At 36.1% G+C, this 28,000-nt stretch overlaps 3 protein-coding genes across 5 annotated transcripts in view; 1 reads left to right on the plus strand and 2 right to left on the minus strand.

Moving 5' to 3' along the window:
• Positions 1-3,430, minus strand: LOC134836730 (AP-3 complex subunit beta-2). Its single transcript, XM_063851934.1, has 3 exons — positions 3,234-3,430; positions 2,922-3,168; positions 1-2,863 (listed from the first exon to the last, which is right to left on the minus strand). Exons 1-3 carry the CDS (start codon positions 3,365-3,367, stop codon positions 44-46), a joined length of 3,201 nt encoding a protein of 1,066 aa, XP_063708004.1. The 5' UTR covers positions 3,368-3,430; the 3' UTR covers positions 1-43.
• The window catches only part of LOC134828178 (26S proteasome regulatory subunit 7), a 97,732-nt gene that overhangs the window by 64,866 nt on the left and 4,866 nt on the right, over positions 1-28,000 (plus strand). The gene's annotated exons all lie outside the window — the stretch shown is intronic.
• Positions 5,672-27,271, minus strand: LOC134827716 (histone acetyltransferase KAT6B-like). Of its 3 annotated transcripts, none has more exons than XM_063840486.1 (8): positions 27,053-27,271; positions 19,790-20,415; positions 17,176-17,504; positions 16,797-16,934; positions 15,022-16,739; positions 13,242-13,497; positions 8,945-13,178; positions 5,672-8,037 (listed from the first exon to the last, which is right to left on the minus strand). In XM_063840486.1, the coding sequence occupies exons 2-8, from the start codon at positions 20,372-20,374 to the stop codon at positions 6,244-6,246; spliced, it is 9,054 nt and encodes a 3,017-aa protein (XP_063696556.1). In that variant the 5' UTR covers positions 20,375-20,415; positions 27,053-27,271; the 3' UTR covers positions 5,672-6,243. The 3 variants fall into 3 exon arrangements, with proteins under 3 accessions (XP_063696556.1, XP_063696559.1, XP_063696558.1); XM_063840489.1 differs by having other exon boundaries at positions 16,585-16,739; positions 27,053-27,270; XM_063840488.1 differs by lacking the exon at positions 27,053-27,271 and adding an exon at positions 24,035-24,574.

Genomic DNA, 28,000 nt, shown 5'->3' on the forward strand with positions numbered 1-28,000 from the left:
ATTTTTTCCACTAAACGTCGATTTTTGATCAGCAATTGCCATGCTAAGCCTTTAATGCAGCCTTAATTTCATTCAACAAAATACTTCCGATTACCATTTTCTCGCAATTGACAGTCACTTCAACTTCGTCGCCTTCCAAAAATTGAATTGTAATCAAAACTAAGCTCCGTGAGTTCATTGTATGCCCAGCAAATAGCAAAAATTTCGGATCTTCGGTTGTAATTCCGCCCACATTTGCGATTTCAAAGATTTTTTGACGCAATAACGGAGCTTCAAGCGTTACGGGTAGTTTACTCGTGTGTTCCGTCATGCCTCGCAACTTTTGTTTCTCTGCGTTGAACGTTTTTTCGGACATTGCAACAGCTCGAAGGAACGCTCCAACAGTCGCACTAATGTTAACTTTGCTCGTTCCCGCATCAGAGACAATTTCAAAGGACAACGATTGCGTGGAGTCGTTGAAATCGATCCCGAGAACGCGTGTAAGACTCGATTTTGGCTCCAAAACGTCAATTGGCGCAAATTCATTCAAAATAACGCCCGATGGTAGTGTCGTTTTGCCACATTTGATGTCGCGCAACGTCAAACTTCCGTGATTCGTGAAAAGTAACTCGATGGAAACCATGTAGGCGGAAAAGAGATGAGGTCCACGCGTGTAACGATATGTCACGGACAAGCCAAAGCCGTTAATTTTGTTCAGCAACTCTGCGTACGTGTTGGGAATGTAACTTGGACCGATTAGTTCGATGGAATCGCCTAAATTCGTTGCAGGTGTCATTGGACTGAGGAAGCCTCCGAGCGAGGGAGTCATCAAGGGAGCACCGACGGGAGCAAAATCCTCCAAATCTAGCAAAAGATCGAGATTCGACTTGTTTGGAGGAGGAGGTTTCTTCTCAACTGTCTTGACATTCGTCGCTTTTCCGTTGGATTTTTGATTGACAGACTCGTCGGAGCTATCAGAGCTTGCCGTTTCTGAACTTTCGTCACTCGATTCGTCTTCAGATTCGGATGAATCGTCGTCAGATTCATCTTCACTGCTGGATTCTTTGCCATTTCCGACTTTCTCGTCGCCACTTTCGGATTCACTTTCAGATCCGCTGTCGCTTGAGGAGTCTTCGGAACTGTCTTCGTCCTCAGATGATGAAGATTTCTCTTCTTCTGAGTAAAAAGAACGAGATTTGTTCTTCGGAACAGCGCCTTTGCTCGTTTTTGCTGGTTTTGACGCATGTTTCGACGTTTCCGCTTCACGTCGGGCAACTTCTTGCGGCGGCGGTTCGACATTACGAACACTATTATCGGGTGCCGTTTCCGGAAATTTCGGTAAATCTTGATAGCCAGTCACGCGTTGCGATAAATAGTGCGACATCGAGCCCAATTGAAATTGTTCGCGACCTTTGTACTTGCTTTCCAAGGCAGGAGCCGGTTTTACAGCCAAAAATATTTCCTTCATCTTTTGCGACAACACGGAATTCTCGTTTGACGGAAAGATGAATTGCTTGAGGAGTCTTGCGCGGCACCGGATGTCGTAATTTTGATCGTAGCGCGCCAAATTGAAGATGTACTGACACAAAAGTTGGATTTGCGTCGAGTTGTAGGCGTACAATTTGACGGCAAGATTCAAAATTTGCAGTTTTACGATGTTTTGTTCGTCGGCGAACGTTTTGGCGGCTTTGCGAAGGACATCGGGAGCGATTTTCGGTACGCGATTGTTGTATTCGCCAATGAGCCAAAGGATGGCGGCACGTGCTGCGGGAACTGTAATGAAATCCAAGAGTTTTGCCATTTGTTTGAGGATGTCGTTGTGTTCGTTCTCCTGCGTTTGAAGGAGTTTCTTGATAACGACGACACTTTCCGCTACAACGTATTCGTCGCGGTTCGATAGGAGATGCACGAGCCCATTTAGACACGTTTCCGTGACTTCCGTGATTGACGAAGCACATCGCCCGATCGCTTGAATTGTTGCGGCGACAGATTCCTTGTCCGTGCTGCTGATGTAAGTCTGAAATTCCCTGAGAATGATTGAGATACTCGCCTCCGTGGCGAGATTTGTCAAAATTTCCAACTTTAAGAGTTTGATGTGTGTCGCGTCAGAGGTGCGAACGAAGAAAGACTTCAAAAAAGGCTCGAAAATTCCCTTTCGCTGCACCGACATGGAAGCAATGCATTTCAGCACGACACTTTGCACTTCCTTATGTCCCCGTAGGAGACGAATTAAAGCTTTTGCAACGATTGCAACTTCGTTTTTCGGTGCGGTATGATGATAAAGTTGGGCCACTGCCATAACGACAGCCGCATTTCGTGATTGTAACAAAGGCTTCGCTTGACGCAACAACAAACGATGATCAGGATCCAAGACGGCAGGAACTTTTTTCGGTTCTTTCATGCCATTTAACGCGTCATCCGCCTCATCCGAGCTCGATTCATAAAACGCCTTTTCCTCTTCCTCTTGAATGTCATCGAGATTGGGATCGGTAAATTGCGTTCTCGCATACCGCGTCAACATATTAATTATCAGCACTTGACCCCATTCGTCGACATCAATCAGCAAATTGCACAATTTACGGTAATTCTTGTGAATCAGGTCCGTGCGTTCCGGGCAAACTTCATCGAAGGCCATGACAGCAGATCCAACCACGAGAGTCGTTCGATCTCCAAGCAGTTTCTCGATAACCGTGATAAGCTCATCTTTTTGTTCCGGGTCCAAATGATACAATTTGGGAATTGCGTGCGCCACTGTTTTCCTCACATACGGCGACATATCCGACGCGGATTCGCGAATTGCGAGCATTACAATCGGCACGATCATTGGTACGCGAATGCTTGATAGCACGCGCAATGCACTCGCTCTTATCAGTTGATTCGGGTCCTACAGCGAAAAAAAATTAATAAAAATCATGAAATTTGTAAAAATGGGAGTAACTTACTTTGAGAGCTCTTTGAAACGTCGAGATAGATAACAATGCCAAATCTTGCTGCTCTTCCGCATATCGCACCAAATAAACGTACACGAGTTTCTTCACTTCGATATTCTTGGAAACGACATTTTTGACGACAGCTGGAAAGAGATCCGTTGCCTCCTTGCCCTTTGCTACCATTCCGATGATGCGTTTCATCGCCTCCAGTTTCAGGCTGTCCTTGTTGCTGTCGAGCATTTGTTTGAGATCGTCATGTCTTTGTGGGAAAAGAAAAAAAATTACTTTACACTTGCTTGCACAAAAAAATGAAAGTTCACTTACTTCTTGTAGTCCGTGGAGAAAAATGACGTCGACGTTTCGCCATATTCCACGATATTTGAGTCCGTTCTTTCGCTATTGTACGATCCGCCTGCCTGACTTTGGTTGTTCAGCCCACTGCTCGTGGTCGCCAACATCTTTTCTCATGGAATTTTTACAGAAAATATTGCAGATTTTTTATTTTTTGATGATGTTGCTGTGAGTTTAGGCTTGCCAGACGTCTTGAGTTGTGAATTAGCTGTGCACGTAGGTGTCGGTGAATTTAAAATATCTATTCGTTGAAAATAATCAAATTATAAATAAGAAAATTCGAAAGAATTTGGGGTAGTTTAAAACTATTTATTCAATTTTAGCTTTAAAATATATCAAAAATTTTGTTTTGTTAAAACTTGACTTGAAAAATCTCAAGATCGTACTGCTTCTCATGCGAAAAAACATTCATTAAAAAAAAAATTGCATTGCTCTTGAATTAGTTTTCAAAACAAAACTATGTCAAAGAAAATTTTTTTTTTCAGTTTCAATTTTTTGGCAGTTTTGAGTTATAAAATTATTAAAAATGATAAATTAGAGCCCTCTGACAAATTTTTATCCATTTGGAGCAAGATTTGACAAAAATGGCTTTGACACAGTTTTGAAAAATAAACTAAATCAAGGAAAAATTTTTTTTATTTCTTCAAAAATCGAGGAGATATGCATGGAAATCATCTTCAGAATTAATATTTATTCAATTTTAGCTTTGAAACCCATCAAAAGTTGGTTGAAACTTGACGTGAGAAAAAAACAACGATTTTTGCTCCTCATATGATAAAACCGTTGTTTTTCCTATTTCTTCAAAAATCGAGGAGATATGCATGGAAATCATCTTCAGAATTAATATTTATTCAATTTTAGCTTTGAAACCCATCAAAAGTTGGTTGAAACTTGACGTTAGAAAAAAACAACGATTTTTGCTCCTCATATGAAAAAATCCGTTGTTTTTCCTTTTATTTGGAAAAATTGACGTGAGAAGAAATGCACGGAAATCATTTCAGAATGAATATTTTTGATTCAATTTTAGCTTTGAAACCCATTTGGTTTTGACGTGAGAAAAAAACAACGATTTTTGCTCCTCATATGAAAAAACCGTTGTTTTTCCTATTTCTTCAAAAATCAAGGAGATATACACGGAAATCATCTTCAGAATGAATATTTATTCAATTTTAGCTTTGAAATCCATCAAAAATTGGTTGAAACTTGACGTTAGAAAAAAACAACGGTTTTTGCTCCTCATATGATAAAACCGTTGTTTTTCCTATTTCTTCAAAAATCGAGGAGATATGCATGGAAATCATCTTCAGAATTAATATTTATTCAATTTTAGCTTTGAAATCCATCAAAAGTTGGTTGAAACTTGACTTAAGAAAAAAACAACGATTTTTGCTCCTTATATGATAAAATCGTTGTTTTTTTTATTTCTTCAAAAATCGAGCAGATATACACGGAAATCATCTTCAGAATTAATATTTATTCAATTTTAGCTTTGAAATCCATCAAAAATGGGTTGAAACTTGACGTGAGAAAAAAACAACGGTTTTTGCTCCTCATATGATAAAACCGTTGTTTTTTTTATTTCTTCAAAAATCGAGGAGATATGCATGGAAATCATCTTCAGAATTAATATTTATTCAATTTTAGCTTTGAAACCCATCAAAAGTTGGTTGAAACTTGACGTGAGAAAAAAACAACGGTTTTTGCTCCTTATATGATAAAATCGTTGTTTTTTTTATTTCTTCAAAAATCGAGAAGATATGCATGGAAATCATCTTCAGAATTAATATTTATTCAATTTTAGCTTTGAAACCCATCAAAAGTTGGTTGAAACTTGACGTTAGAAAAAAACAACGGTTTTTGCTCCTCATATGATAAAATCGTTGTTTTTTTTATTTCTTCAAAAATCGAGGAGATATGCATGGAAATCATCTTCAGAATGAATATTTATTCAATTTTAGCTTTGAAACCCATCAAAAGTTGGTTGAAACTTGACGTGAGAAAAAAACAACGGTTTTTGCTCCTCATATGATAAAACCGTTGTTTTTTTTATTTCTTCAAAAATCGAGCAGATATGCATGGAAATTATCTTTAGAATGCATACTTATTTAATTTTAGCTTTGAAATCCATCAAAAATAAGTTGAAACTTGACGTTAGAAAAAAACAACGGTTTTTGCTCCTCATATGATAAAATCGTTGTTTTTTTTATTTCTTCAAAAATCGAGCAGATATGCATGGAAATCATCTTCAGAATGAATATTTATTCACTTTCTTCCGTACTTTTCCGTCCTTTACCTAATTTTTTCACGTAACAAAAATAACATCTGAATGGTGAAATTTTGAATGGATATTTAAAATTGAGAATTTTTAGACAGAAATAGGAGAAGTTTTTAGAGTAAATAAAAAACGAAAATTAACTTTTTAAAATATTCGACTGCATTTCTTTATTGTTTTTTTTTTGTTTCATTTTGAATTTCTTATCTAATAATAATAATACAGAAGTAACCTCTCGTCTCAATGGACAAGACCCATAGGAGAAAATTGATAAATTAACGAAAAGTTTACAATTTTGGTATCAATTAAGAGCAATTTTAAATAAAAAATTTACAAATATAAATATTAACAGACAACATTTGAAAGTAAAAAATACTAAAAAAGAAGGAAAATAAATTAAAATTAAAAAAATCTAAAAGTAGGAAACATTTTTTTTATTTCTCATTAATAATCGTTTTGTGTTTTTTTTTTGTTTTGAAATTGAATTCAAATTTAAGCAGTTTCTTATCATCTTATCGTTAATATTGTACTAACATTATTATTGTTATTCATCTTCTTTTAATTTACAGTAAATTTGTGATCTTCTTTATTTCTCTCAAATTCTAAGTACGAGTCACAAGTAAATTAATCTTATAAAAGGCATTTTTCGGGGGCATTCAAAAACAGAAAAATTACACGTTAGTTGGCTTTTTGAATGCATGACGCTCTATTTTACCGTCTCATGGGTCCGTTTAGCGACAAATACGGGTATCCGCTGTACATGGGATTCTGCTGTGCTCGCTGGATGTCGGGATATTGCGTATCCATGGCATTCATGACGCCCATTTGCACGGGCATCGTCATATTATTCGCCGCAAAACCCGTGAATCGGGCATTTTGTTGTGCTGCACTGCCCACTTGATAGCCATACATGATGTTGGGACTCACAGTGACGTTCGGGCTAACACGACTACTGCTTGCTGTCATGTGATGCGATTGCACGGGAGCCGAAGGCGTATTTCGCACGTGATTTCGCGCAATGCCCGTCGATTGTTGACCCAAGGGCGAAAGTGCGGCGGGATTCATTGTGCCTGCGTAGTATTTGTGCACGTACATTTGCGATTGGATGGCACTGGCGGGCGGCGTCGCAACTTGTCGCAACGTATTTTGGTTCGTGAGTTGCGATGGTGACGGCGACGGAACCATATTGTGACTTGATTGGTGATTTGGCGAAGGCGTAAGTGCCATGGCGGTTTGTGAACACGCGCTACCCGGATTTCCTTCCATTCCCGTGGCGAGTTGTTGCAATTTCGATAAACTGCAGGGCGTTTGGTTGTTTTGCAAGCCGGGAGTTTGTCGCGACGCATCCATTTGCGGCGTCGGAGTGTGCGATTGATGATGTGTCGCATTGTTGTTTTGAATGTAGAAATTATTTCCGGCGGAAATGGCACACGGACTTGACGAGGGACCCATTCTTTGATGCGGCGACGAAAGTGAATTGGGCACCGATTGATTTGCCGTCATGCGATGCTGAATTACGGAATTCATCTGACTATTGTACGAATTTGGGGTTGGCGATTGCGACGAGTAGCCTTGTTGTTGGGCGATATAGCTCGTATTTTGCGAATACGGACCATATTGTTGCATTTGCATCTGCATTTGGTTCTGGAATTGCTGATTTGGCACGGGACTTGCCATCGGTTGTCCTACATTCGCAACGGGAGGCGTGCGTTGATGATGTCGTTGCACTTGATTTTGCTGAGCGCCAGGCGTTGCCGTATTCCGTTGTACTTTTGGCGTTGAAGCGCGATTATTATTGTTTGCCATCGCTTGTTGCGTCGTGGTACGAGCCGTCGACATATTCGGAACAGATTGATTGTGCATTTTTCGATTGGCAACCGCCTGTTGATGCGTCATACTCATCATGGCATGTTGCGGAGATGCCGTCGCATTACCCTGAATATTCATGTGCAAGCCGGCAGGTTGTTGCATCGAACAATCCGAATATTGCTGTTGTTGTTGCTGGACAGTTTGCTGCTGTTGATGCGGCACAACGCTCGGCGATCGAACATTTTCGACGGAATTTTGTGATGCCATGTCGCTGGAAATACTTGCGGGCGATTCGAGTTCAAGTTGACTGACATCCAAGTCGCATTGACTGTAGTGATGGAGACTAACGACGGAATTTGTGGTCGAATCGGGCGTGTAAACTCCCATTGATGGAATGTCAGCGGAGGGCGGAGTGTGTTGTTTGATCTCCGTTTGGTTCATTTGAAGGGCATTTGGCGTAGCAGCTCCGTTATTTGCTTCTTGCGTCATTTGGGCGTAAGCTGCTTCTTCTTGTTGTTGCTGCTGCTGTTGCATTTGTTGACGCTTTGTATTTGTCATTTGATTCATTTGCGCTTGTTGTTGCTGTTGTTGATTCATGGAAGTTTGATTTACGACGCCGTTCTTTTGCATATTCATATTTTGCGACATGCTACACTGAGACATTTGCTGAACTTGTTGCTGTTGTTGTTGCTGAACCTGAAAAATAAAAATTATTAAATATGATTTTTTGAAAAAGTTTGAAATTAAAACAAATTTAAAAAAAAAATTGCTCATTTTCTCAAAAAAATGAAAAAAAAATTTAATAATTTTTTGTTCATGCATTTCAATGTTAGACTAAAAATGTTTAAAAAAAAAATTTCAAAAAAAAAAAATTTTTTTTTTGAAATGCATTAGGCCGCTTTTAATTAAAAAAAAAAGTTTTTAAAAATCCAATGGGGCAAAATAAAAATTTTTTTCATCAAAAAAAACCGTTTTTTGGTATTTTTAATTTTTCGAATTTTTTTATAATTTTTTTAAAAAATTAAATTTTAAGCATTTTTGTAAAAAAAAATTATTTAACATGAAATTTTCTTCTTTAAAAATTTTTTCAAAATTTTTTCAAATTTTTTGAAAGTTATTTTTAAAAAAATTTTTAATTGTTAGCTCTAAAAAAATATTGAATTAAAAATATCAAAATAATTTTTAAGAAAAAATTTTTTAAAATATCACTTTTTGAATTAACTTCAATTTTGAATTTAAATTTATTTAAAAAATTTTTTTTTTTTTTTGCTAATTCGAATTTAAATTTGAATTAATATTTTAAAATTATTTTTGAGATCAAAATTATTTTAAAATAAAAATTTTTAAAAATCAGCAAAATTTTCAAAAAAAATTTTTTTGATGATTTTCGACTCTTAATTTTTTAAAACTTTCAGTCAAAAGTGATAGGTTTCAAAAAATTTTTAATTTTTTTTAAATTTTAAAATAATTTTATCATATTTTTTTCTTTTCAAGCAACAAAATTTTAATTTTTTTTTCAGAAAAAAGTGATCAGATCGCAAAAATTTTTTTTGCTTTTGGATTTAAAAAAATCTAGAAATCTAAAAAAAATTCAAAATCTCACCTGTTGCTGCGTTTGTTGTTGTTGCTGCTGTTGTTTCGCCATCATACAACTCGCATTCTCCTGAACCTTCATCTCTGACGACTTTTTCGAGCTACTCGAACTGGATTTGCCACTCGATGGATTTGCACTGTATTGCGTGTTATTGCTTCGCGCACAACTCGTTTGCGACATCAAGTCATGATGGTACGACAGTTGATCGTAAGCCACAGTTTTTGAGCTATTTTTGTGTGTTTTTACACTTTCGGCATTATTGTTCATCGTCATCTTCTTCTCCATGCTCCGTTTCGACGTCTGATACTGATATTGTTCCTGATATTGCGCTTGTTGCTGGAATGTGAGGGGATTTTGGTACGGAATCGGGTATCCGTGCGCCATACTCGTCGCCAAATCTATCGTAAACTTGTTCGGGGACTTTTGTGTGGGCTCCAAATGCGGCAATTGGGGATATTGCGCGTACGCGTATGGATCAAGTTGCCAATATTGCGCCGCTGTGTGGTAGTTTGGGAGTTGATTCATCGCGAATGCCGGTTGCGAAATCTGTTTCAAGTCGAGATTGTTCTTTTCGTGCATAATTGCTGACGAATGTTGCTTCTGCATTGACGGATGTTTCTCCGTTTTGGCATTTTGCATCGAACTTGAGCTGGATTTCGATACCGAAGAAGATGTTGACGAGCTGTTCATGGTATTTCCGTTACTTTCGTTCTTGCTGGCACTCGAAGAGCTCTTTGTGTGTTCCTTGCTACTGCTATTACTGCTCGTTTTTGACGTGGCAAGCGGATTTTCGAACTTTTTGATGGAACTTGTGTCGACAGTAGATGCCAAAGGTGCCGGTTCGCGTTGATGCTTGTTTTCGGTCTTGATCTCCATGGTCGGGTTTGATGACGACATGTTCGCAGAACTGCTTTTACGGACTTCTGATGTGCGAGTACACGATTCCTGAAGATGCTTTTGTTGCTCAACGGCAGCCAGTAACTTTTCTTTCGGCTTTTTCGGGATGTTTTCTTGACGTGAAGTTGGTTCAGTGGGTTTTTGTTCAGTCGGCTTCATTTTTGTTTCCTTCTCTTTTACCGCTTTCGCACGTTCTTCCGTCGTCGGCTTGGGCGGCGGCGCTGCATCTTTATATTTTGACGAATTTTCTGTGTAGTTTTTCTGTATCCCGTCCTTTAGTTTTGGATCACTCCGAAAATTTTGCTCCTTATTCGCCGCGTCGTTCACGACAACGGGCTTTTGTGGAGATGGCTCCTTAACTTTTGGCTCGACATTTTTGGGATCTTGTTTGCCAACGTCTTCCTTCACAGTTGAATGTTGTTTGATGACGCTCGGAGAGACAACTTCAGACTTTGGCGCTTCAGAAACTTTCTTTTCCTTCGTTTCGTTCGTTTTTGTGTCTTTTTCAATGGCTTTGATCAACTCTTGCGGCGGCGTCTTGAGAATTCGAATTTTTTGACCATCGATTTCCGTTTCCGATTCACTATCGCTCACACTGATGCTGTTATTAGCTACGTCATTAGTCTTTGTCGGGCTAATTTCCTTCACATTTTCAGCTAATTTCGCATCGGAGTTTTTTGGAACGGATTCCTTGTTGGGGGATTTTTGTTTGGAATTCGATGAGGCTTCGGTTTCTTTGACATTGTTGCTCGTTGCAGCAGTTTTTGAGTCGACAATCACATTGGGACGAACATTTTCGTTGAGTTTCAGTACAGATTGTTGTTGAGAATTTTCTGTTTTCTTCGGCGACGGTTCGTCTTTGCTCTTTCGCTTGACTTCGGAAACTTTTTCAGGCTTTTCAGTGCTTTGTTTGCGACTTTCCTCGTGTTTCGAATGTTTCTCCGAGTCTTTCTTCGATGGAGAATCAGTCTTTGAATCACGACGATGTTTGTGCTTTTCAACTTTTTCCTCCTTATCTTTCTTCTCGGGAGTTCCTAAACGAGCCATTTTCAAGTTTTCGAAGCTTTCACGGCGTAACGAGACAGAAACTCGACGATCGAGAGCTTTTGCAGCTTCGTCGTCACTCGAACGGTATTTTGCGTCTTCACTTAAGCGTTTTCGCATTGGAGACGAGACTTTTTTGTCAGAAGATTTGGATTTTTTCGGTTCTTCGATTTCTTTCTTGATCTGTTTCGATGGCGTCACGTCTTCTTTTTCCTTTTGTTTGGTCTGTGACAAGGCCTTTTCTTTCTCCTTGAGCGCTTTTTCCTTGAGTTTCGCTTTTTCAGCTGCCAATTGCTTCTTTTGCTTGATAATTTTGCCTTCTTCTTCCATTTCGTCGTCAGCTTCGGCAGAACTGTCTTCAGAATTGCTTGGTTCGCTCAGCGGCAATCTTCGTTTGTTTCGAATTTTGGGGGTTTGAGAAACTTTTCGCTTTTCACTCGACCCAAGATGAACATCCATCGAGTCACTTCTCTCAACAGAGGCGGGATCTTTCGTTGGAGTCTTGTGTTTCTTCGAAACGTCAACCGAATCACTCTTTTGCTTCAATTTTTCTTCTTTCGCCTTCAACAATTGCGGAAGTGTCAATTGCTTCTTCGGTGCAGGGCCTGAACTCAATTCGTCACTACTTCCGCCGCCGCTTGGTGTTTGAGCAGCAATTCTGGATGAAATTCGACTTGCAATCGCTCCCTTGCTTCGTTTCTTCAACGGCGAGCAATCCTCTTTCTTTGGCGTTTCACTTTGCTTCGAGCTCTTGCGAGACGATTTCGGTAGATTATCGTCTGAATGTTCGAGTTCGGTGCTGTCAACCTGTTTGGATTTGTGTTTGTGCCCAGATTGACGTTCGCTGTGACGCGAAACGCGCGGAGGAGTTCCAATACTTCGACTACTGAGACGCGTTGATCGACCAACAGTGTCATTGGCCTCAGATAACGTGTCAGATTCCATACTTGAGGCAACTGCTTTATCAACTGTACTGCGTCGACTTGATCGTAATGGCGTCGGAGGAGTTTCTTCAACAACGGGATTTGCATTTTCCGTTGCCTGAGCTCGACGTTTCTTCTTTTCCACGTAAACTTCCTTCTCTTCGGAGCCAATGGAGCGTTTTCGTTTCTTTGTTGCATCGAGTTCGTCTTCTTTCTTCGTTTTTCCGCCGACAAATGCCTCTTCGTTGTACTTGTTGGGTCTCGTACGTTTCCTGCCCGATGAAGTTGGCTCCATATTCACTTCGGCAACAATTGGTGTCGCAGGTAAAGGTGCTGGCGATGTCAAAGGAGTCTTATCTTCCTTCTTTTCGCTGTGTTTGCGTTGTCGAGGCGTCGTAAATGCCGTAATAAGCGAAGATCTTCCGCGTTTTTTCACACCTGCCATCTCCTTAATGTTACTTTGTAGGGCAGCAACAACAGAAATTGACGACTTTTTGGGTGTTTCATCGCCACTTTTACGCTTTTCTTCACTCGACTTCTTTTCAACGCTCGGCGGCGATGCTTTCAATGGACTCGGACTATCACATTCTGACGAATCAGCTTTTATGGGCATCGTATTGACGAGTAACGGTGTCCATCTGAGGCATTCTGGGTCGATCTTAATGCGAGTTTTTGAGTTACTGGCACGTTCCCAATAGCTTTCGACTTTTTTCCAATCAACAGTGTAACGAATTTCAAAACGTCCTTCATTGTTCTTGTAGAATTTTGCGAATCCCAAGAGATACAAGGCAGTTGCGATATCAGCAGATGTCAATCCGTACTCTTTTGAAATCGTTTTCACGCAAATTGGTTCATTTTTGTGATGATGCAAGAACTCCAAGACGATAGATTTCCAATAGGCATGATATGAAACACGTCCCAAATCAGAAAGAGGCTTTTCTGGCGTACCCGGAACTCCTTCTTCGCGACTCAAGAGATAACTAAAGTCGATTAGGAAGCGCCCAAAGCCTCGTCGTTGGTATTGCGGCATCGTCATAATGCACGAAACGTTGTATTTTTGCGCACAAAGCTTCTCTTTCGAGAAATATCCCACAAGATGGTTGCCTTTGCGGTCATTTAACGTCAAAACGTAGAACAAAAACGGCTCGACATCGTAATACAACGTCTTGTGATCGAGGAACAACTTTGCCAACAGGCACAAATTCTGACAATAAATCTTGTTTGCATTTCCGTCAACTTCAAACACGGATAATTCGCCGCAACGATAGATTTCCGTGCCCGGAGGATGACGCCACGCACATTTATCTTGATGACGTTCTAACACAGCCTTGCTTTTCGTGTATTTCAAACAAAATTCGCACAAATACAACTTTGGTAATCTACAAAAAAAATACAAAAAATCAGTAAAAAATTTGAAAAAATCATAAAAAATCGAAAATTACCTTGCATACTCTTGAGGAAAAGGACTTGAATACCACGTTTCAATCTCATACTGGCCAAATTCAATAGCTGCAGGGCATCTTTCTTGCACAACCATCGCCATCGAGCCGGGACTCAGCTTTGTTGGAGACGATAATGCCAAATTGATACTTCCGCCGGGATTCATAACTTCAGCAACAGCTTTTGCAGCCTTTTCTCGCACTTCATTGTACAAATCGGCATCTTCCTTTGTCACTCCTTCAGGCAAAGATGGTCGTTCTGTTAATAAAATTAATAAATAAATATTAATAAAAATTTTTGTTTTGAGAGAAACGCTAAAAAAACAATTATTAAACATCAACTTTAATATTTTTTTTAATCAACTTTGAATTTATATGAAGAAAATCTGAATTAAATTCTATTGCAAATAAAAATCTACTGTCTGTTTGTCTATTTAATTTTTTTTTAATAATTTGGTAACTAGATTGTGTTTGTATTGTGTGTGTGTGGCAAAATCTAACATGCACGAAAAATAATTTTTAAAAATAAAAAAAAAAAACTAAAATAAAATTAAAAAAAAATAATAGAAAAGAAAACAACAATAAATATTTTTTTTGTAAAATATGTACAATAGCTAACAGTGAGACTCAAAAAAGTATTCAACAATTTTCAATATGAATTAAGTCAAAATCACCAGCAACAATTAGCTTTTTTTGTTTTTTTTTTTTTTTTTTTTATTTAAAGTTGTGTGTTACATAAACATTAATTTTTCAATCTTTTTTTTAAGTTATTAGTGAGGTGTTTAAGCCAGACCGATTTTTTGCACAGAAAGCGACTTGCGCGTCCTGTGAAGAATATTCAAATATTTAAAAAAAATCATAAAATAAAATAAAGATGCACCTTTGATTTGTACCGACAACCGCCATACAAGTGATTTGTTACAATTATGAGGAATGAAAATTTGTTTGTTAATATTATTAAAAAAAAAAAAATTACAAAAAAATGTGAGAAAAGCAACCTACATGATTTTTCTACAATTTTTTTCTGATTTTTAATTTTATTTTTTTTTTAAAGAAAAAATATTAATAATAAAAAACGAAACAAATTTTGTACAAAAAAAAAATTATTAATTTTTTTAAAAAATATAAAAAAAGGGATTTTGTTTTACCACACACCACAATTAGTAAGTGTTCGAAATGTTTGTCAAAAAAAAAAGTACAAAGAGACAATGTCATGCTTAAAATTAATCATACTCTGACTGAATTCCTGAAAAAAGTTTAAAATTAATTTCTTGGAGCAAAAAATATTTTTTTTCATGTATTGTGTGTTATTTTTTAAAGGGTTCTTACTCTAAATTTTTTATTATTTAAAATTAATTAAATTTACAGAAAATTTCTAAAATGTTTTTTTTTTCTTAACTATCATTGTATGAGAAAAATTTTACCAATTAAAAATTAATTTTCTTAAAAAATATTTTTTCGGATTTTTTTGTGACATAAAAAAAATATTTTCCTCATAAAACGATAGTTAGCAAAATATATGAAAGAAGGATTAATTATTTTTAGAAATCAACAGCAACAATTTGTCCTGCCAAATTTCAGGAATGTCAGTGTCGTATGTATAAATTTTTAAACATTTTCGCGATTTTTCGTGTTTATGCGATTTTTTTAAAGCGTAGGGTGGCAAAAATTATAATAAAATTCTTTCTTGTGGTTAAAAGCTCCTAACAATTAATTCAGTTTTTCTTCATTTTCGTTTAATAATTATTTTTCTTTCCTATTCTCGTTCGAACCAGTGCCTTACCAAGTAACTTTGAATTGTTGTATGGCGGTGTCACGAAATCAGAAGCGGATCTGCTATTTTGGGGCGTTGCATTGCTTTGCTTTTTATGTTTGCCCAAACTGGATGTCGTTGCAATTTCGAGTAAACCCGTTGAAGTTGATGTCGAAGTTGGCGGCGGCATCGAAATATTCTTCGTTTGATCGTATTTCTGGCTAATAATTGCTCGTTTCACCATTTTGCTCGGCGACAGTTGCGAAAAGTCATCGTCACTCGACATAATCGCAAAATTGGGCAATTTATCGCCAAAGTTCGACAATGATCGTGAGTAGTGACGTTCTGCGGGTGATGTTTGTGTTGTATCACAGTGCGGTTTACTCATCCGCAAACTTTGTTCGTAGTCGCGGTAGGTGCGACGTGTCTCTTTCAACACTTGTCGCTGTTGCTGTGATGGCATTTCGTGATGATTTGCGTGTCGCGCACTTTGTACTGACGTGTCAGATGACGATGCGGCACCATTTTGTTTGTTTTTCGGACTTTTCTTCTCTTTGATCTTCTGTCGATTGATATCTTTTGCCGCATAGAGATGCGAAAGTCCATCAAAAAGTTGATCGATTTGATTATTTTTCGATTTGTCGACTTTCTTTCGGCCTGGTTTCTTTTTTTCGCGTTTTACGGCGACATTATCGTTCACAGAAGCACTGCTTCCGAAGATTTTCTCACTTGAATGTCCGAAAATGTCGACTTTTTTCTTTGCTTCAGCAGCAAAGCCCCATTCTTTGTCGTTCGTTTTGGTCCCAGACCCGAAAGGAGTAACAAAGGGGCTGTTAAAGCCCTGTCCAAAAGTTGATGGGGAGCGAAATCCATTGCCTTGAGCCCATGAAGAGCCCTTTGCTTGAGGTAAAAGAGACCCAAAAAGGCCTTTTCCCTCGTTTTTATCACTACTACTCGAATCACTGCTTGTCGTGTCATCATCTTCTTCATCTTCGTCGTCGTCATCTGAGGAGCTACTTGTTTGATCGCTCGACGAGGAGCTCTCGGAACTGCTGTAATCGTTATCCGAACTCGTTGTGCTTGTGCCGCTCGTGGATTCCTTCCGTTGTTTCTTTCGCAGCACTTTGTTCCGAACTTTTTTGTAGTTGCGTTCCATTTCATCCGCATTATTGAGCTGGCGTGCTGGTGTCGGAGGACGACGAGTATTATTGCTGCTCGCTACGGAAGAGGGCGACGCGAGACTTCCGGGAGATTTCATCGCGCGTTCGCTGTTAAATGCAGATAGCCGGAAAAACTTTTGCTTTTCCTTGGACATAATTCGGTCTGACTTGGGAGAATTCCCTACTAACACATGCAACGGTTGCTGATGTAGAAGCTGAAGTTGTTGCTGTTGATTATGACTCAATAGTTGTTGCGCGTGATTGTTAAAATTAGTGTAATGACTATTATTGCTACTTGTTTTGTAATTATTTGACGCGACAAAGGGAAACTGAGCGTTCATGGGGACGCCAGATGGTCCGAGCATTGAACAACTATTGTACATGGAGGGAGAGGAGGACATTGTGGCAAAAAAGTTAGAATTGTGTGGTTTACCGAGCACGTTGTTGGACATCATTTCGGCACTCGTGTTCACTTCCGAATCGGAATCCGGCGACATGGGCGGCACACGACTCTTGCGCGACGTTGATTTCGGCACTGGCGTTGATTTGTACGATGCTGGGCTATTTGGTGGCTCTGATAACAATCGACTGCGAATTAAAAACACATTAGTAAAATTGTCGAACGAAAATTTCACACAAAATTACCTTTTTCTCTTATCCGTTGTTGATTTATCAGACATTTTTGACTTTGTTACAGGCGTTTCGGGAGACATTGGATTCTTCGGTTTCCTTCCTCGTGGCTTCTTTTCAATTTTATCGTGGAATTGCAGACAATGGCGACACCTAAAATGTAAAAAAATTGCATTAAAAATCAAATTTTTTTTTAAAAATTTTTTTTAAAAACTTCAATTTTTTATTTTTAATTTTTTTGTTTTTTTATTTTTTTTTTTTTTATTTTAATTTTTTTTTTTTTTTTAGAAAATTTTTTTTTTTTTTATGGGAATTTGATAAACATTTTTTTTTTTAAATTTTTTTTTTTTAATTTTTTTTTTTTTTTTTATCAGAAAAAATGTTCAAAACTCACCTCCAGGGACACTTGACTTTCTTTTCAGGCACGGGATCTAAGCACGTTAAGTGAAAATTCTTATGACAGCCACAACAATCCATCAAACAGAAGCCCGCTTGCTTCTTGCTACAGCCATCACAGGATTTACAGTCGTCACAATACCATTTAGTGCCGTTTGCCACTAAATTTATCAGCTGAATGTGCGATGAGGTCTTGCTTGCGGTATTTGCACACGACGTATGCACAGATTTGCCACAATCGAAGCACGAACTTAGCGGCTCCGGAAGTCCCTTGGGGTTTTTCAGTGAATTTCCGAGACACTCGGCGCACACGGCATTCGGATCAGCCTGAAATTAAACGAAAAATGAGAAATTTTTTTGACGAAATTTGATAAAAGTGTCGCGTGTGTGGGCGTTCAACGTCAATCTTGAAGACATTTAAGCGATAATTTGTTCTCGCAGCAGCGCGATAAGACAAACCGCAAAAATTACTTATCGCAGTTACTCATGCTGTGCGCTCATTTACGATTTTTTTTTTGCGAACGAGACAACGGAGAATTAACATATGCAAGCCTTGAATGTACATATGCAACGAGCCTAATTTAGCAATGAACGTTTTTTTTTTATTTTGCGTCATTAGCCTCAAAGCATCTCGCACAATACAAACGAAAAAACTGTAAAATAGCGAGTATTTGTGTGCAACTTGCATGCCTTTGCTTAGGCAATAATAAATTGTAAAATTGTAAGGCAGGTCATTCAACTCTGGCGTTGCACCTTTCTAATCGATAAAAACGCGTACCAGCCATAATTAATATCTGCAACATTTAATTTATCAAAAATAATAATAATTTTTTTGTGAAATCTCGAGCGAAAAGTGACAAAAGTGTGTGTTTTGGCACGCCATGTCGCTTTCATTATTGCATTGAAAAATAAATAAATAGCACGAGAAACAACAAAAAGGGGTTTCAACAGGTAACAGCGGGTAATCTGTTTTATTGGCTCGCAGGCAATTTGAATGAATAACTTTAATTGACCGAAAATTGAATTTAATTATCGCTTGAAATGCGGCCTAATTTTCCGAGAACCTCATAAATCTTGCTATATATCTATTTAATTTAGTTGAAAAATGAAGGTGTGGAGCCAGCAAATAAATATTTACATAAAATATGAGAAAAAATCTTTCTAAAAACAAAACTGTTTGTTACTGCGAACAATTATTTGTCTCTCGTTCGTTTGTAAAGTTTCGTGTTACCAACCAGTGATGGATTGTTTCGTGACAAAATGTCAAAAAATCATTTTTTTTTTTTTTATAAAAAATTTGTCTAATTAAGAGATTTTTCTTGATTTTTTGAACAATTTTAATCAAAAATCTCGTCAAAAGAGCCCTTTCGAGCATTTCTCCTCGAACCCATCACTGAAAACTGTATGAGTTCACTTGTTTTATTTATATTAAATAACAAGTACATGTCAAATAGAGATAAAATATTTTTATTTCACACGCTTCTACGCCATAAACGTTCCCTGAAGTACTTGTATTTCAATTATTAGCCGTTTACGTCGCTCGCTCAGTTGTTATTACAATTTAATTATTTCTCGATGCTATTTTGAATCCATATAAGCGAAAATATACATGCCACGAATCGCATTTTCTAATTAAATAAAAATATGGAAGAATTATAATTCGTTGCAATTCGCTTTAATGAATCAATTAATTGAGATTGGCAATAAATTATCGTGACTCGAAAGATTTTTCTCTCGCGCAAAAGGCAATAACGGGCTTTAAAATTGATTTTTTTCTCGCATCCCACTCCAGATTTCAGATTTGTTAGGCAGCCAGGTGAAATAAATCATAAAACCAGATCAGACAAAGAACAAAGATTTCTCCCAAAACATATTTTGTCTGATTTCCGCTTCAATAATTTTCACCAATTCAATTCACTTTTGGTTGAAGCGACGTGTGTTCGTGTTTGTGCACAGACAACTCCGGCAATAAATTTATGAATACGGATTATGTGCTTATGGTTTCTGTCTTGTAGGAGATTACCATGCTCATGTTCGATGCATATAAAGAGAAAGGTTGTCTCTACTAATGAAAATGTCTGACAAATTTTATGAAAACTTGAAGTAATTGATAGAGTTTGAACATTTTATGCAAGTAACTGACTCAAAATTTATCTTTCAGTGACGGAGCATCCCAAAAAATTTGATAAAAAGTAATTTTTCATTGAAAATTAATGAAAATTCTAAAAAAAATCTTATTTTTTTGAAGAATTTTTGGATTTAAAAAAAATTTTTCGATAAAAAATCTCCTTTAGAAGTCATAAATCCATCTCTGAAGAGATAATTTGTTACCCTGACTACTCAAATTCTGTTAAAATATTCACGAATTGAAATTGTGTTTACTTTTTATGAAATAATTAAATAAAATCTGTGTTTACGTTTGTCGTTCGTGCTGCGGTGTGGATGAAAAACGAATAAATTTCAAGTGAATTCACGCTGCAAATATTTGATGTAACCGGAAATTTTTCGCAATCCAAATATTTTCCGCCCGTGTGTTTGATTTACAAGTCATGACGTGCACGAGTGCCAATAAAATTTGTCATTTCTTAATTAAATGAAAGTAATTTACTCACCTTTGGAATAAATTCGTTGGATGTCGTCGCTTCTGACGTAGACTTTCGTTTGCGTCGCGGCGATCCCGACACGCGTTTCTTCGGCGTCAGCGTTTTCTCGCCCATTTTGTACAGCTTGCCGTCCATCACGAGCAGTCCCTGCTGAATTGCCAGTTGCAACGACGTCTTTATCACGGCTTTGATGTCTGTGCCCTCGGCAATTTGCAAGTTGTTGGATTGTTGCACGTAATTTTCGATACTTTTCACACTGGAGCCATCGTATTCGCCGAGTTCGCGTACCGCTTTCGTCACGAGATGCGTCAGATCTGTCGTTTGATTGACGTGCGTCGAGCGACGTCGCATTGTGTTTGGCGCTTTGTACGAATGCAATCCTTTGTTGTAGACCTTTAGCACGGCACCCGTTTCGACGGCACGCTCCAACTTTTCTGCCACAATATTTTCGTGGAATTTGTGATGACTCCCGATGGCCTGGCAAATTCTCTGTACGCTGGGACGTTGCTTCTGGAAACGAATCTTTCGGATGGCATCGAGTATCCATTCGGCCCACGTTTCGGGACTGATTCTGTCTGCACTGTTCTCTCGCATTTTTTTTCCCTCTTTATTTGTCTATGTTTTTTGGTTCAATCCTGAAAGTGCACAACGAAAGAGAGAAAAATTTAATTAACTAGCACATAAATTATGAATCACGGGAAAAACCATAAATGGGCGGCTCTCACACACTTAATATTAATTTAATTTAATTAATTTAAATGGCTCTGTGCTAAATATTTATTTCAATTATTTGCACAACTGAATTGCGGAATTCCTTTGATGTCTTTTTTTTTGTGAAAATTACTCATCAATTTAATCTATTCATGCGTTCAGCCAATTCCACTCCCCCATAAAAAAAAACACGAGACACGCTAGTTAGACATTGTTCTTACAACGAGCAATAAATATTAAATAAACGTCTTCAAACAAAAGAAATTTCCCCCAAAGAAGAAGTCGCCTTTTAATTTTCTTCCCATTTTCTTCATCATCGACATCATGATCGTTCGCCAAATAAATATGTTAAATGTTAACTACATGCCACACACAACAACAAGAAAAATAAATAAATATTATCGCAACACAGTAGCAGACACATAAAAACGTGAGATGCGATCAAAACGAGACATGGGAGAAGGAGGAAGAGATACGTTACAGATAAAAAATAATAGGGAAGGAATCTATTTCCCGTTTACTTATCATCATATTTTTGCTATGGGCCGGTAAATGGATTTCTTGTTCAAATCAAAAAGTGTAGGAGAAAAACGATTTTCCGGCGAAAATGCACACAAAAACGGACACAAATTGACGGAAATCTCATTTGATGCCACACATTAGTGTTGAACGACGAAACGGAATTCTAAATCACGCTGCTCCGTTTTTTTTTTTTGTGTGTGATTCAGACACTTATTCACTCATTCGACGAAATTGCTTTCTAAAAGTTGCTCTAGAGTGCATATGAGGAGAAAATTCGCATCCAATTTGGTATTTTTCGTATACTACAACGATTCTGAAACGAGTGAACGATGAACATACCGACTCGGAAAAAATTGCCACATTTTTTATTATTCATCTCTTTTTATTGCTCTCGATTCGTTTTTTTTTTGCACATTCCTTTAAAATAATCGTTTCAACGTTGCTCTGCCTCAATTTATTATTCTTTTGAGTGAATGAGTCGCTCGTCGATGTAGTCGTTTTGTGGTAGAATGGCGAGGAACGAAGAAAGAAAGGTGAACTACGAATTCAATGGAGAAAGATGAAATGAAACATAAATGAGTTACTGTTGGGGATTTTGTCGTTTGTACATGATAGTGTGCACACAAAATCTTTTCCGTTTATAATTTATGTGATTTTAACTTTTTTTCCTCGTCGATGTTGTTGGCCCTTATTAATCTTCGTCATGACATAATTTACTCTGGAGGAAAAAGAAGACAAAGAAAGGGATTTTAAATGAATTTAAAAAAAGAAAGAGGTGAGGAGAGAGATTTATTCAATAATAATTGCAACCAAGAGCAACCTTTGAACATAATTTATAATAAATTTAAAATAATAAGGGATCAATGATGAATGAGGTTCGTGCAAAAAGTCTCAAATATTTGAAAATGACGACAAAACCACACACACAATATACTCTCTGTCTCTTTTGTTCCTTCATTCACTCGATTGTATGTTTTGTGAGTCATCATAAACTTTTTATGTGTGTGAATGTGATAGATGGCACGTGTTCTGTATTTATTTATTTATTTGGGGAAGAAGATTATGTTGAATGAGCCAGGATATAAAACATTTAAATTTATTGTCCTTTTATGCAGAAATCAGTGGAAAAAAACAATATCAAGCACCCTATAATGAAGAGAAATCTCGTAGATCGTTCTTTATTTCACGGGTTGTTGAACGATTTAACGCCTTTGATGGCTTTTGTTCCTAGCTACTGTACAAATGCGGAAGATTTAGACAGGCACGGATCTAAATAAGGATCAACAAGGATGTACTTTGATATAAAATTAACATTCTTTTGTTCATTTTTGACTTACTTTGAGCTCAAGAGATCTTTTTTCTTGAACTGAAAAAAAATCTAAATGTAACAAAAATGTTAATTTTACGTGAAAAGACGTCCTTGTTATGCTTAGATCCATCCCTGTTTCGATTTTTTTAATAAATTCTTCATAAAAAATAAAGGTTGAATATTATCATGAATACTTCCGAAGAAATCCATCTCATAAACTCTTTCACTACCACAAAACTTTGCATTGTTAGTTCAAGCATTTCCTTGACAACAAAAATTTTAATGACTTCATAACATTCCAGAAACATTTCAAAAAAACCATTGCCAGATACAAATCTCGTTCACATACAGTCCATAAATTTATCGATTTTTTTGCTGGATGTCTTTTAATAGAATAGAAATTGAAACAAGAAACAATTTGTGTGTAAATATTACCCTATCTCTCATTGTTTCAACGAAAAAAATAAACATTGGACATCACATCAAGAATTGTTTTTTTTTTATATGAGTAATAACAATAATAATAATACAAAAGGGTAGAAAAGACATTTGTCCCCTTTTATTCTTGTTCTTTGGTTTCTTTTCTTTCCAATTTGTATTTTATTTTATTTTAAAAGAAAAAAAAAGCATGAAATAAAAAATGGGATTTTTCCTAAGTAAGCAACTTTTAAAAACGTTTTACAACAAATTTCAAACATTTTTTTTTTGTTTTATTATAATTTTTATTGCCTCTCTTTCATTATTATTATTTATTTCAAGAGTCTTGCCAATAAAAATGAATATAAAAAAGGGGGTAAGTATTTTCGAGTACTTGTGTAATCCAAAGAGCACAATTATTATTTAAAACGACAAACATGCATACATGCGTGTCTATTAAAAAAACATAAAAACAAGTGCCTGACAATGTTGGCAAAATATGCTCGAAAAATCAACGAGCATAAAAAAGAGTGTGAAATACACGTCATATCGTGTGTACATGTCTAATTATTACTATTAATATAATAATAATACATAATGAATATGTTAAAAGTCCTGTTCCCAACACATCTTGCTGCTAGACGCACCTTTGTGAGCGTTTAAAAAAATTACAAAAATTTCATGCTCTAAAAGACCTTCTTTCATTCAATTATTCTGGCTGGTACCTTTGAGTCGAGCAAAGTAAAGGTAAGTTAAAATAAAACAATAACGCATAATTCGAAGGTCTTGCACAGTAAATTAATTCTGGTTATTTCTGAATAATATATACTATATAAAAAAAAAATTAAATAAAAAGGGACTGAGAGGAGACAAAGTGAAACATACAAAAAAAAAAATCAACGAGCACGAAAAAAAAGAACTTAAGAAAGGGAAATAAGTTTTTTTCCATGGTCGTTACTAATTTTTATGCATGTTTTTTATCCCTTTGATACATTTGAACAGTCGAGTGACGAGGAATGTTAATTTGATCAAAAACTTTTTAGTATTCACAAATCGTAATTGGTTCGAAATCTGCATTCACAGAAGACACGAATGAGAAGAAATGGAAAAAGACTCGCTTAAAAAGAGAGACGAACAAGAACATGATGGACGTCAATTACAGAGAGACAAAGATATCTTACATACACAAAGTTGTTACGAAAGATTAAGATCTTGGTCCTCTTTTCATCTGTTTGTCGTCTTGTCTTCCGCATAATTTTTTTTTTTGCTTTTTTGCGTTCAAACAAATTACTTACTGCGAGTCATGACGACGATGACGCCTGAGTAAGACATTTGTTGTTGTTGTTTGGAACAATAGGACGAGGTCACATTACAAAACTTCTATATTACGCAGATGATAAAAATTCTTCTAATCCGACGATTTATTTAACAAACACAAACACATTTGCTTCTTTATTATTTGCAATTTTTTCATGTGAATACTAATTTGTTTCTTGATGTGATTATTTTATTATTATTTTTATTATTCATTTGGCAGAGAGTGTCGTGAATGATGTGAGCGCGCGCGAAACATGTGATGTCTGATTATTAACTGAGAATGGTTATTTTTTCGCATGCAAAAAAAAACTGTATAAAAATACTTCGTAATAATATTAAAATGTTTTGTGCCACATCAAATCATCGCAGAGCGACTTTACGATCCGAGCCGTATACTGAGCACGGAGAGAGACATACACATGCATTTATTATTAATCGTCGGTCGGTAATAAATCGGGTTGAAAATGTCTGTAAAGGTATACTACTACAGTGTAGTGAATGGATAGTAAAGAGTAGAAAATGAAGTATCGTTTTTTTTTTGTTGTGTGTTTATATTTTATTGCTATATACAAAGTTATTGGTGGCAAAAAACAACAAACGAAGACAACGACGACGTAATTTTTTTTATATGAATTTAATATATAAATGAGCAAGAGTTATGTAAATTAGGTTTGAAACGCATTGCAAGTGGAAAATTCCCCCAAAAAATGTCTGTCTGTGCTTTCATGAAAAACTATTTTTAAAAAATCCTTTAAAAAGTTTTCGTTATGTGAATGCAAAGTTTTTCCAATTTTCCAACATTTCGTAAGACTTTGAAGCTCCATGGGTGGTTTGAATTTTACGTGTTAGTATATCGGTAAGTATCCTCGCCTCATCAAAGGCTTATTGTGTTGACATCTTATCATACCTTCATTTTTTTCATGTCTTCACAAAGACAATTTTTTAAAATTACTTGTCAAAAACATTTTTTCACAAATTTTAGATAAGACTTTTGTTTTTGTCATCAATCTTCGTTCACTTCATATCACTTTATTTTTTTTTTGTTTTTTTTTAACTTAATTTTAACATAATTTACTAAATTTCTTTCTCCATTTAAAAAAAATCGGGTATTGTTTTACTCAATGGTCCAAAAAATTGATTAATTTAAGAGTCTAATTTTTTTCTGTTCTCTAAGGAGGGGAGAGATAATACAAAACATTTATCACAAAATTACTTTTAAGAAAATTTGGTAATTTTCTTTCACATTTAACTACATTTATTGCCGACATTGTCATGAATACAAATTACGAGAAAAAAAAATCACTGTACGAAATAAATATATAATTTTTGCGAGAAATGTTCGTTCATCGTTCGTCCAAATCACATTACCGAATAAATGATACGCGATTTGTGCACTCATTTGCTTAACAAGCCATATAATAAAGGCACACTCAAAATAAAGAAGAACAAAAAATGTAAGAGACAACAAATAATAATATTATGCGCGCACTCGTTTAAGATTTTTTTTTGCTCTTCTTTCTTCCTTATTTCATTTTATTTTATTACTCGTTTTTTTTTTGTGTTTCACATATCCATTACTTTAGTTTTTTTTGTACACTATGTAAGTATAATATAATGTTTAATGATATTACACACATTTAAGAAGAGTTCTGTTTTTATACATTATTATTTCACCTCGTACGAGAGTACATTGCTGTTAAATTGAAATTGATTGCTCATGTCTCTTCGGTTCTCACAGAATATTTCAACGGTATGAAATTGCATTGTCCATCCATCTACGATTCGTCAATGCACGCTAAGAAGAAGTCACCGCACAAGTAGTCGCTTTGCTTATTAATTTGATATGAATATACAAAACGACACACACAGGCACAGACACACACGGAGGAAGAAGAGGACAGGACACGGAGCTGAAACGAACGAAAAAAAAAGTGAGAGACCGTACTGCGAATGTATGAAACTCGCCGTAAAATATGTGTGTTGATGTATTAAAAAGAGTACAAAGCATTTTTATGGCGCATCTGTCGATGATGATAATTTGAATGGCTATACGACGACGACGACGATGTTTGATGATGATGACGACGACGACACGGAGGCCATATGCCAAGAACGGTACACAGGTAATTTAACCACACGTTCATTCTAGTTTTTGTGGAACACCTTGTATTGTGTGCTGCGATGTGATGTGTGAGTTGTAGGTACCCGTGAATGAGTGATTCTCTCAAACAAATATTCTTATTCAATTTTTGTTGTTGTTGTTGTTGCTTTTGCTGTTTAAACACACTCACATGAATATTGATTCAATTTTTTTTGCGCTATGAACGACGCAAAAGTTTATATTTTTAATTTTTTCGATAAGAAATTAGGTATTTTCACTGTTTTTTTTATTTATTTTTCTAATATTTTTTTCTTCATTCATCACTCACAGCTGTGCTTGATGGCATTTACGCGGTCAAAAATTTATTCACTCACAATTTTGATTTTTTTTAGTTGATACCGATGCATCTTTCAGCTTAATTAATGCAAATTATCACAATCGAGAAAAAAAGTAGCAGCAAGAAAAATTGTCGTTTCGTCTGTTTTAAATAACGCAAGCTTAATAAAACACATTTTGTACTCTCTTTGCTGCCTGCCTGCCTTGCTTGCTTGGCTGTTGTATATCCAGTGGCGGGCTCATGAAAATTTATCATAAATTGGGCAATTTTTTGATTTTTCAAAAAATATTTTAAAAAATTTTTGAATTTTTAATTAGATTTCAACTAAAATTTTGATTTTTCGGATAAAATTGCGCCCTTATTTAATTGTTTCGGCATCCGCTACTGGATATACCTGGCCTGCGTGTTTGTATCGGTGTATGTTTGTGTGTGTGTGTGTCGTTGTGTATGTGTAACGCGGCCATTTTTCTTTTCTTTTTCGTAGCAGCCCATCTTATTTTTCGCGTAATTTCACAATTTTCCATCGTATTTCGCGATATTTCCATGTCGTTTACATACCTTGCAGCTCGTTTTTCACTTTGTGACAACTTTTGTGGCGTAAAATGGCCTTTTTCTGCACTTTTTTGAATTTTTTAATCGAGACGCGTAACTTTGCCGTCAATTTTTGTGTTTCGATGATTTTGGCACAAATGTCAGTGGTCTGTCACTTGCTCGGTTAACGAATTCCCGGATTTTGTTCACTTTTCGCGTGATTTTTACAATGAATTTTCTTGTTTTAACTCGTTGAATGTTAAATAAAGGTTTTAAAGTTAATTTACGAGGTAATTTAAGGGAATTTCCGTTGATTTTATTTTCCCACCGGAAAATCGGAACTGTCAATGTCACTGTGACACAGAGATTGCAAAATGCTTGACTTTTTTGAATCTCGAGATATTGAGTCTGAAGCTCGAAAAATTTTATGAAGGCTCGAATTTTTGAATTATGAGTTTTAGAGAACTTTTTTTGTTTCTTGTTCCTTTTGTAAAGTAAAATGTGTGAAAAATTTAAAAAAAATAAAAATTTTAGTCTTAAAATTAATTTACTTATGTACCTCAAGGATAAAAAAAAACAATTTTTAATTCAAAATTTTATTCAAAAAATTTTTTGATTTCACATTCTTACTCTAAAATATGTAAATATAAAATGATTAAAAATTACAAATTAGAGCCCTCTGACAAATTTTTATCCTTTTGGAGCAAGATTTGACAAAAATGGCTTTGACATAGTTTTTGACACAGTTTTTGATTTTGCTCTTTCTTGATTTAGTTTTCAAAACAAAACTATGTCAAAGAAAAAATTTTTTTCAGTTTCAATTTTTTAGCAGTTTTGAGTTATAAAATGATTAAAAATGATAAATTAGAGCCCTCTGACAAATTTTTATCCATTTGGAGCAAGATTTGACAAAAATGGCTTTGACACAGTTTTTGACACAGTTTTTGATTTAGTTTTTCTCTTGATTTAGTTTTC

The sequence above is a fragment of the Culicoides brevitarsis genome, chromosome 1 (genome assembly GCF_036172545.1).
Source record: "Culicoides brevitarsis isolate CSIRO-B50_1 chromosome 1, AGI_CSIRO_Cbre_v1, whole genome shotgun sequence".
In the NCBI taxonomy this organism is placed as follows: domain Eukaryota; kingdom Metazoa; phylum Arthropoda; class Insecta; order Diptera; family Ceratopogonidae; genus Culicoides; species Culicoides brevitarsis.

Excerpts from the sequence above, each read along its gene's own strand:
- LOC134836730 (XM_063851934.1), bottom strand. The coding sequence starts at position 3,367 with ATGTTGGCGACCACGAGCAGTGGGCTGAACAACCAAAGTCAGGCAGGC. Across the intron at positions 3,169-3,233 it reads TTCTCCACGGACTACAAGAA|ACATGACGATCTCAAACAAA; the intron begins GTAAGTGAACTT and ends TTTCCCACAAAG. Across the intron at positions 2,864-2,921 it reads CGTTTCAAAGAGCTCTCAAA|GACCCGAATCAACTGATAAG; the intron begins GTAAGTTACTCC and ends TTTTCGCTGTAG.
- LOC134827716 (XM_063840486.1), bottom strand. The coding sequence starts at position 20,374 with ATGCGAGAGAACAGTGCAGACAGAATCAGTCCCGAAACGTGGGCCGAA. Across the intron at positions 16,935-17,175 it reads AAAGTCAAGTGTCCCTGGAG|GTGTCGCCATTGTCTGCAAT; the intron begins GTGAGTTTTGAA and ends TTTACATTTTAG. Across the intron at positions 13,179-13,241 it reads TTTCCTCAAGAGTATGCAAG|ATTACCAAAGTTGTATTTGT; the intron begins GTAATTTTCGAT and ends TTTTTTTTGTAG.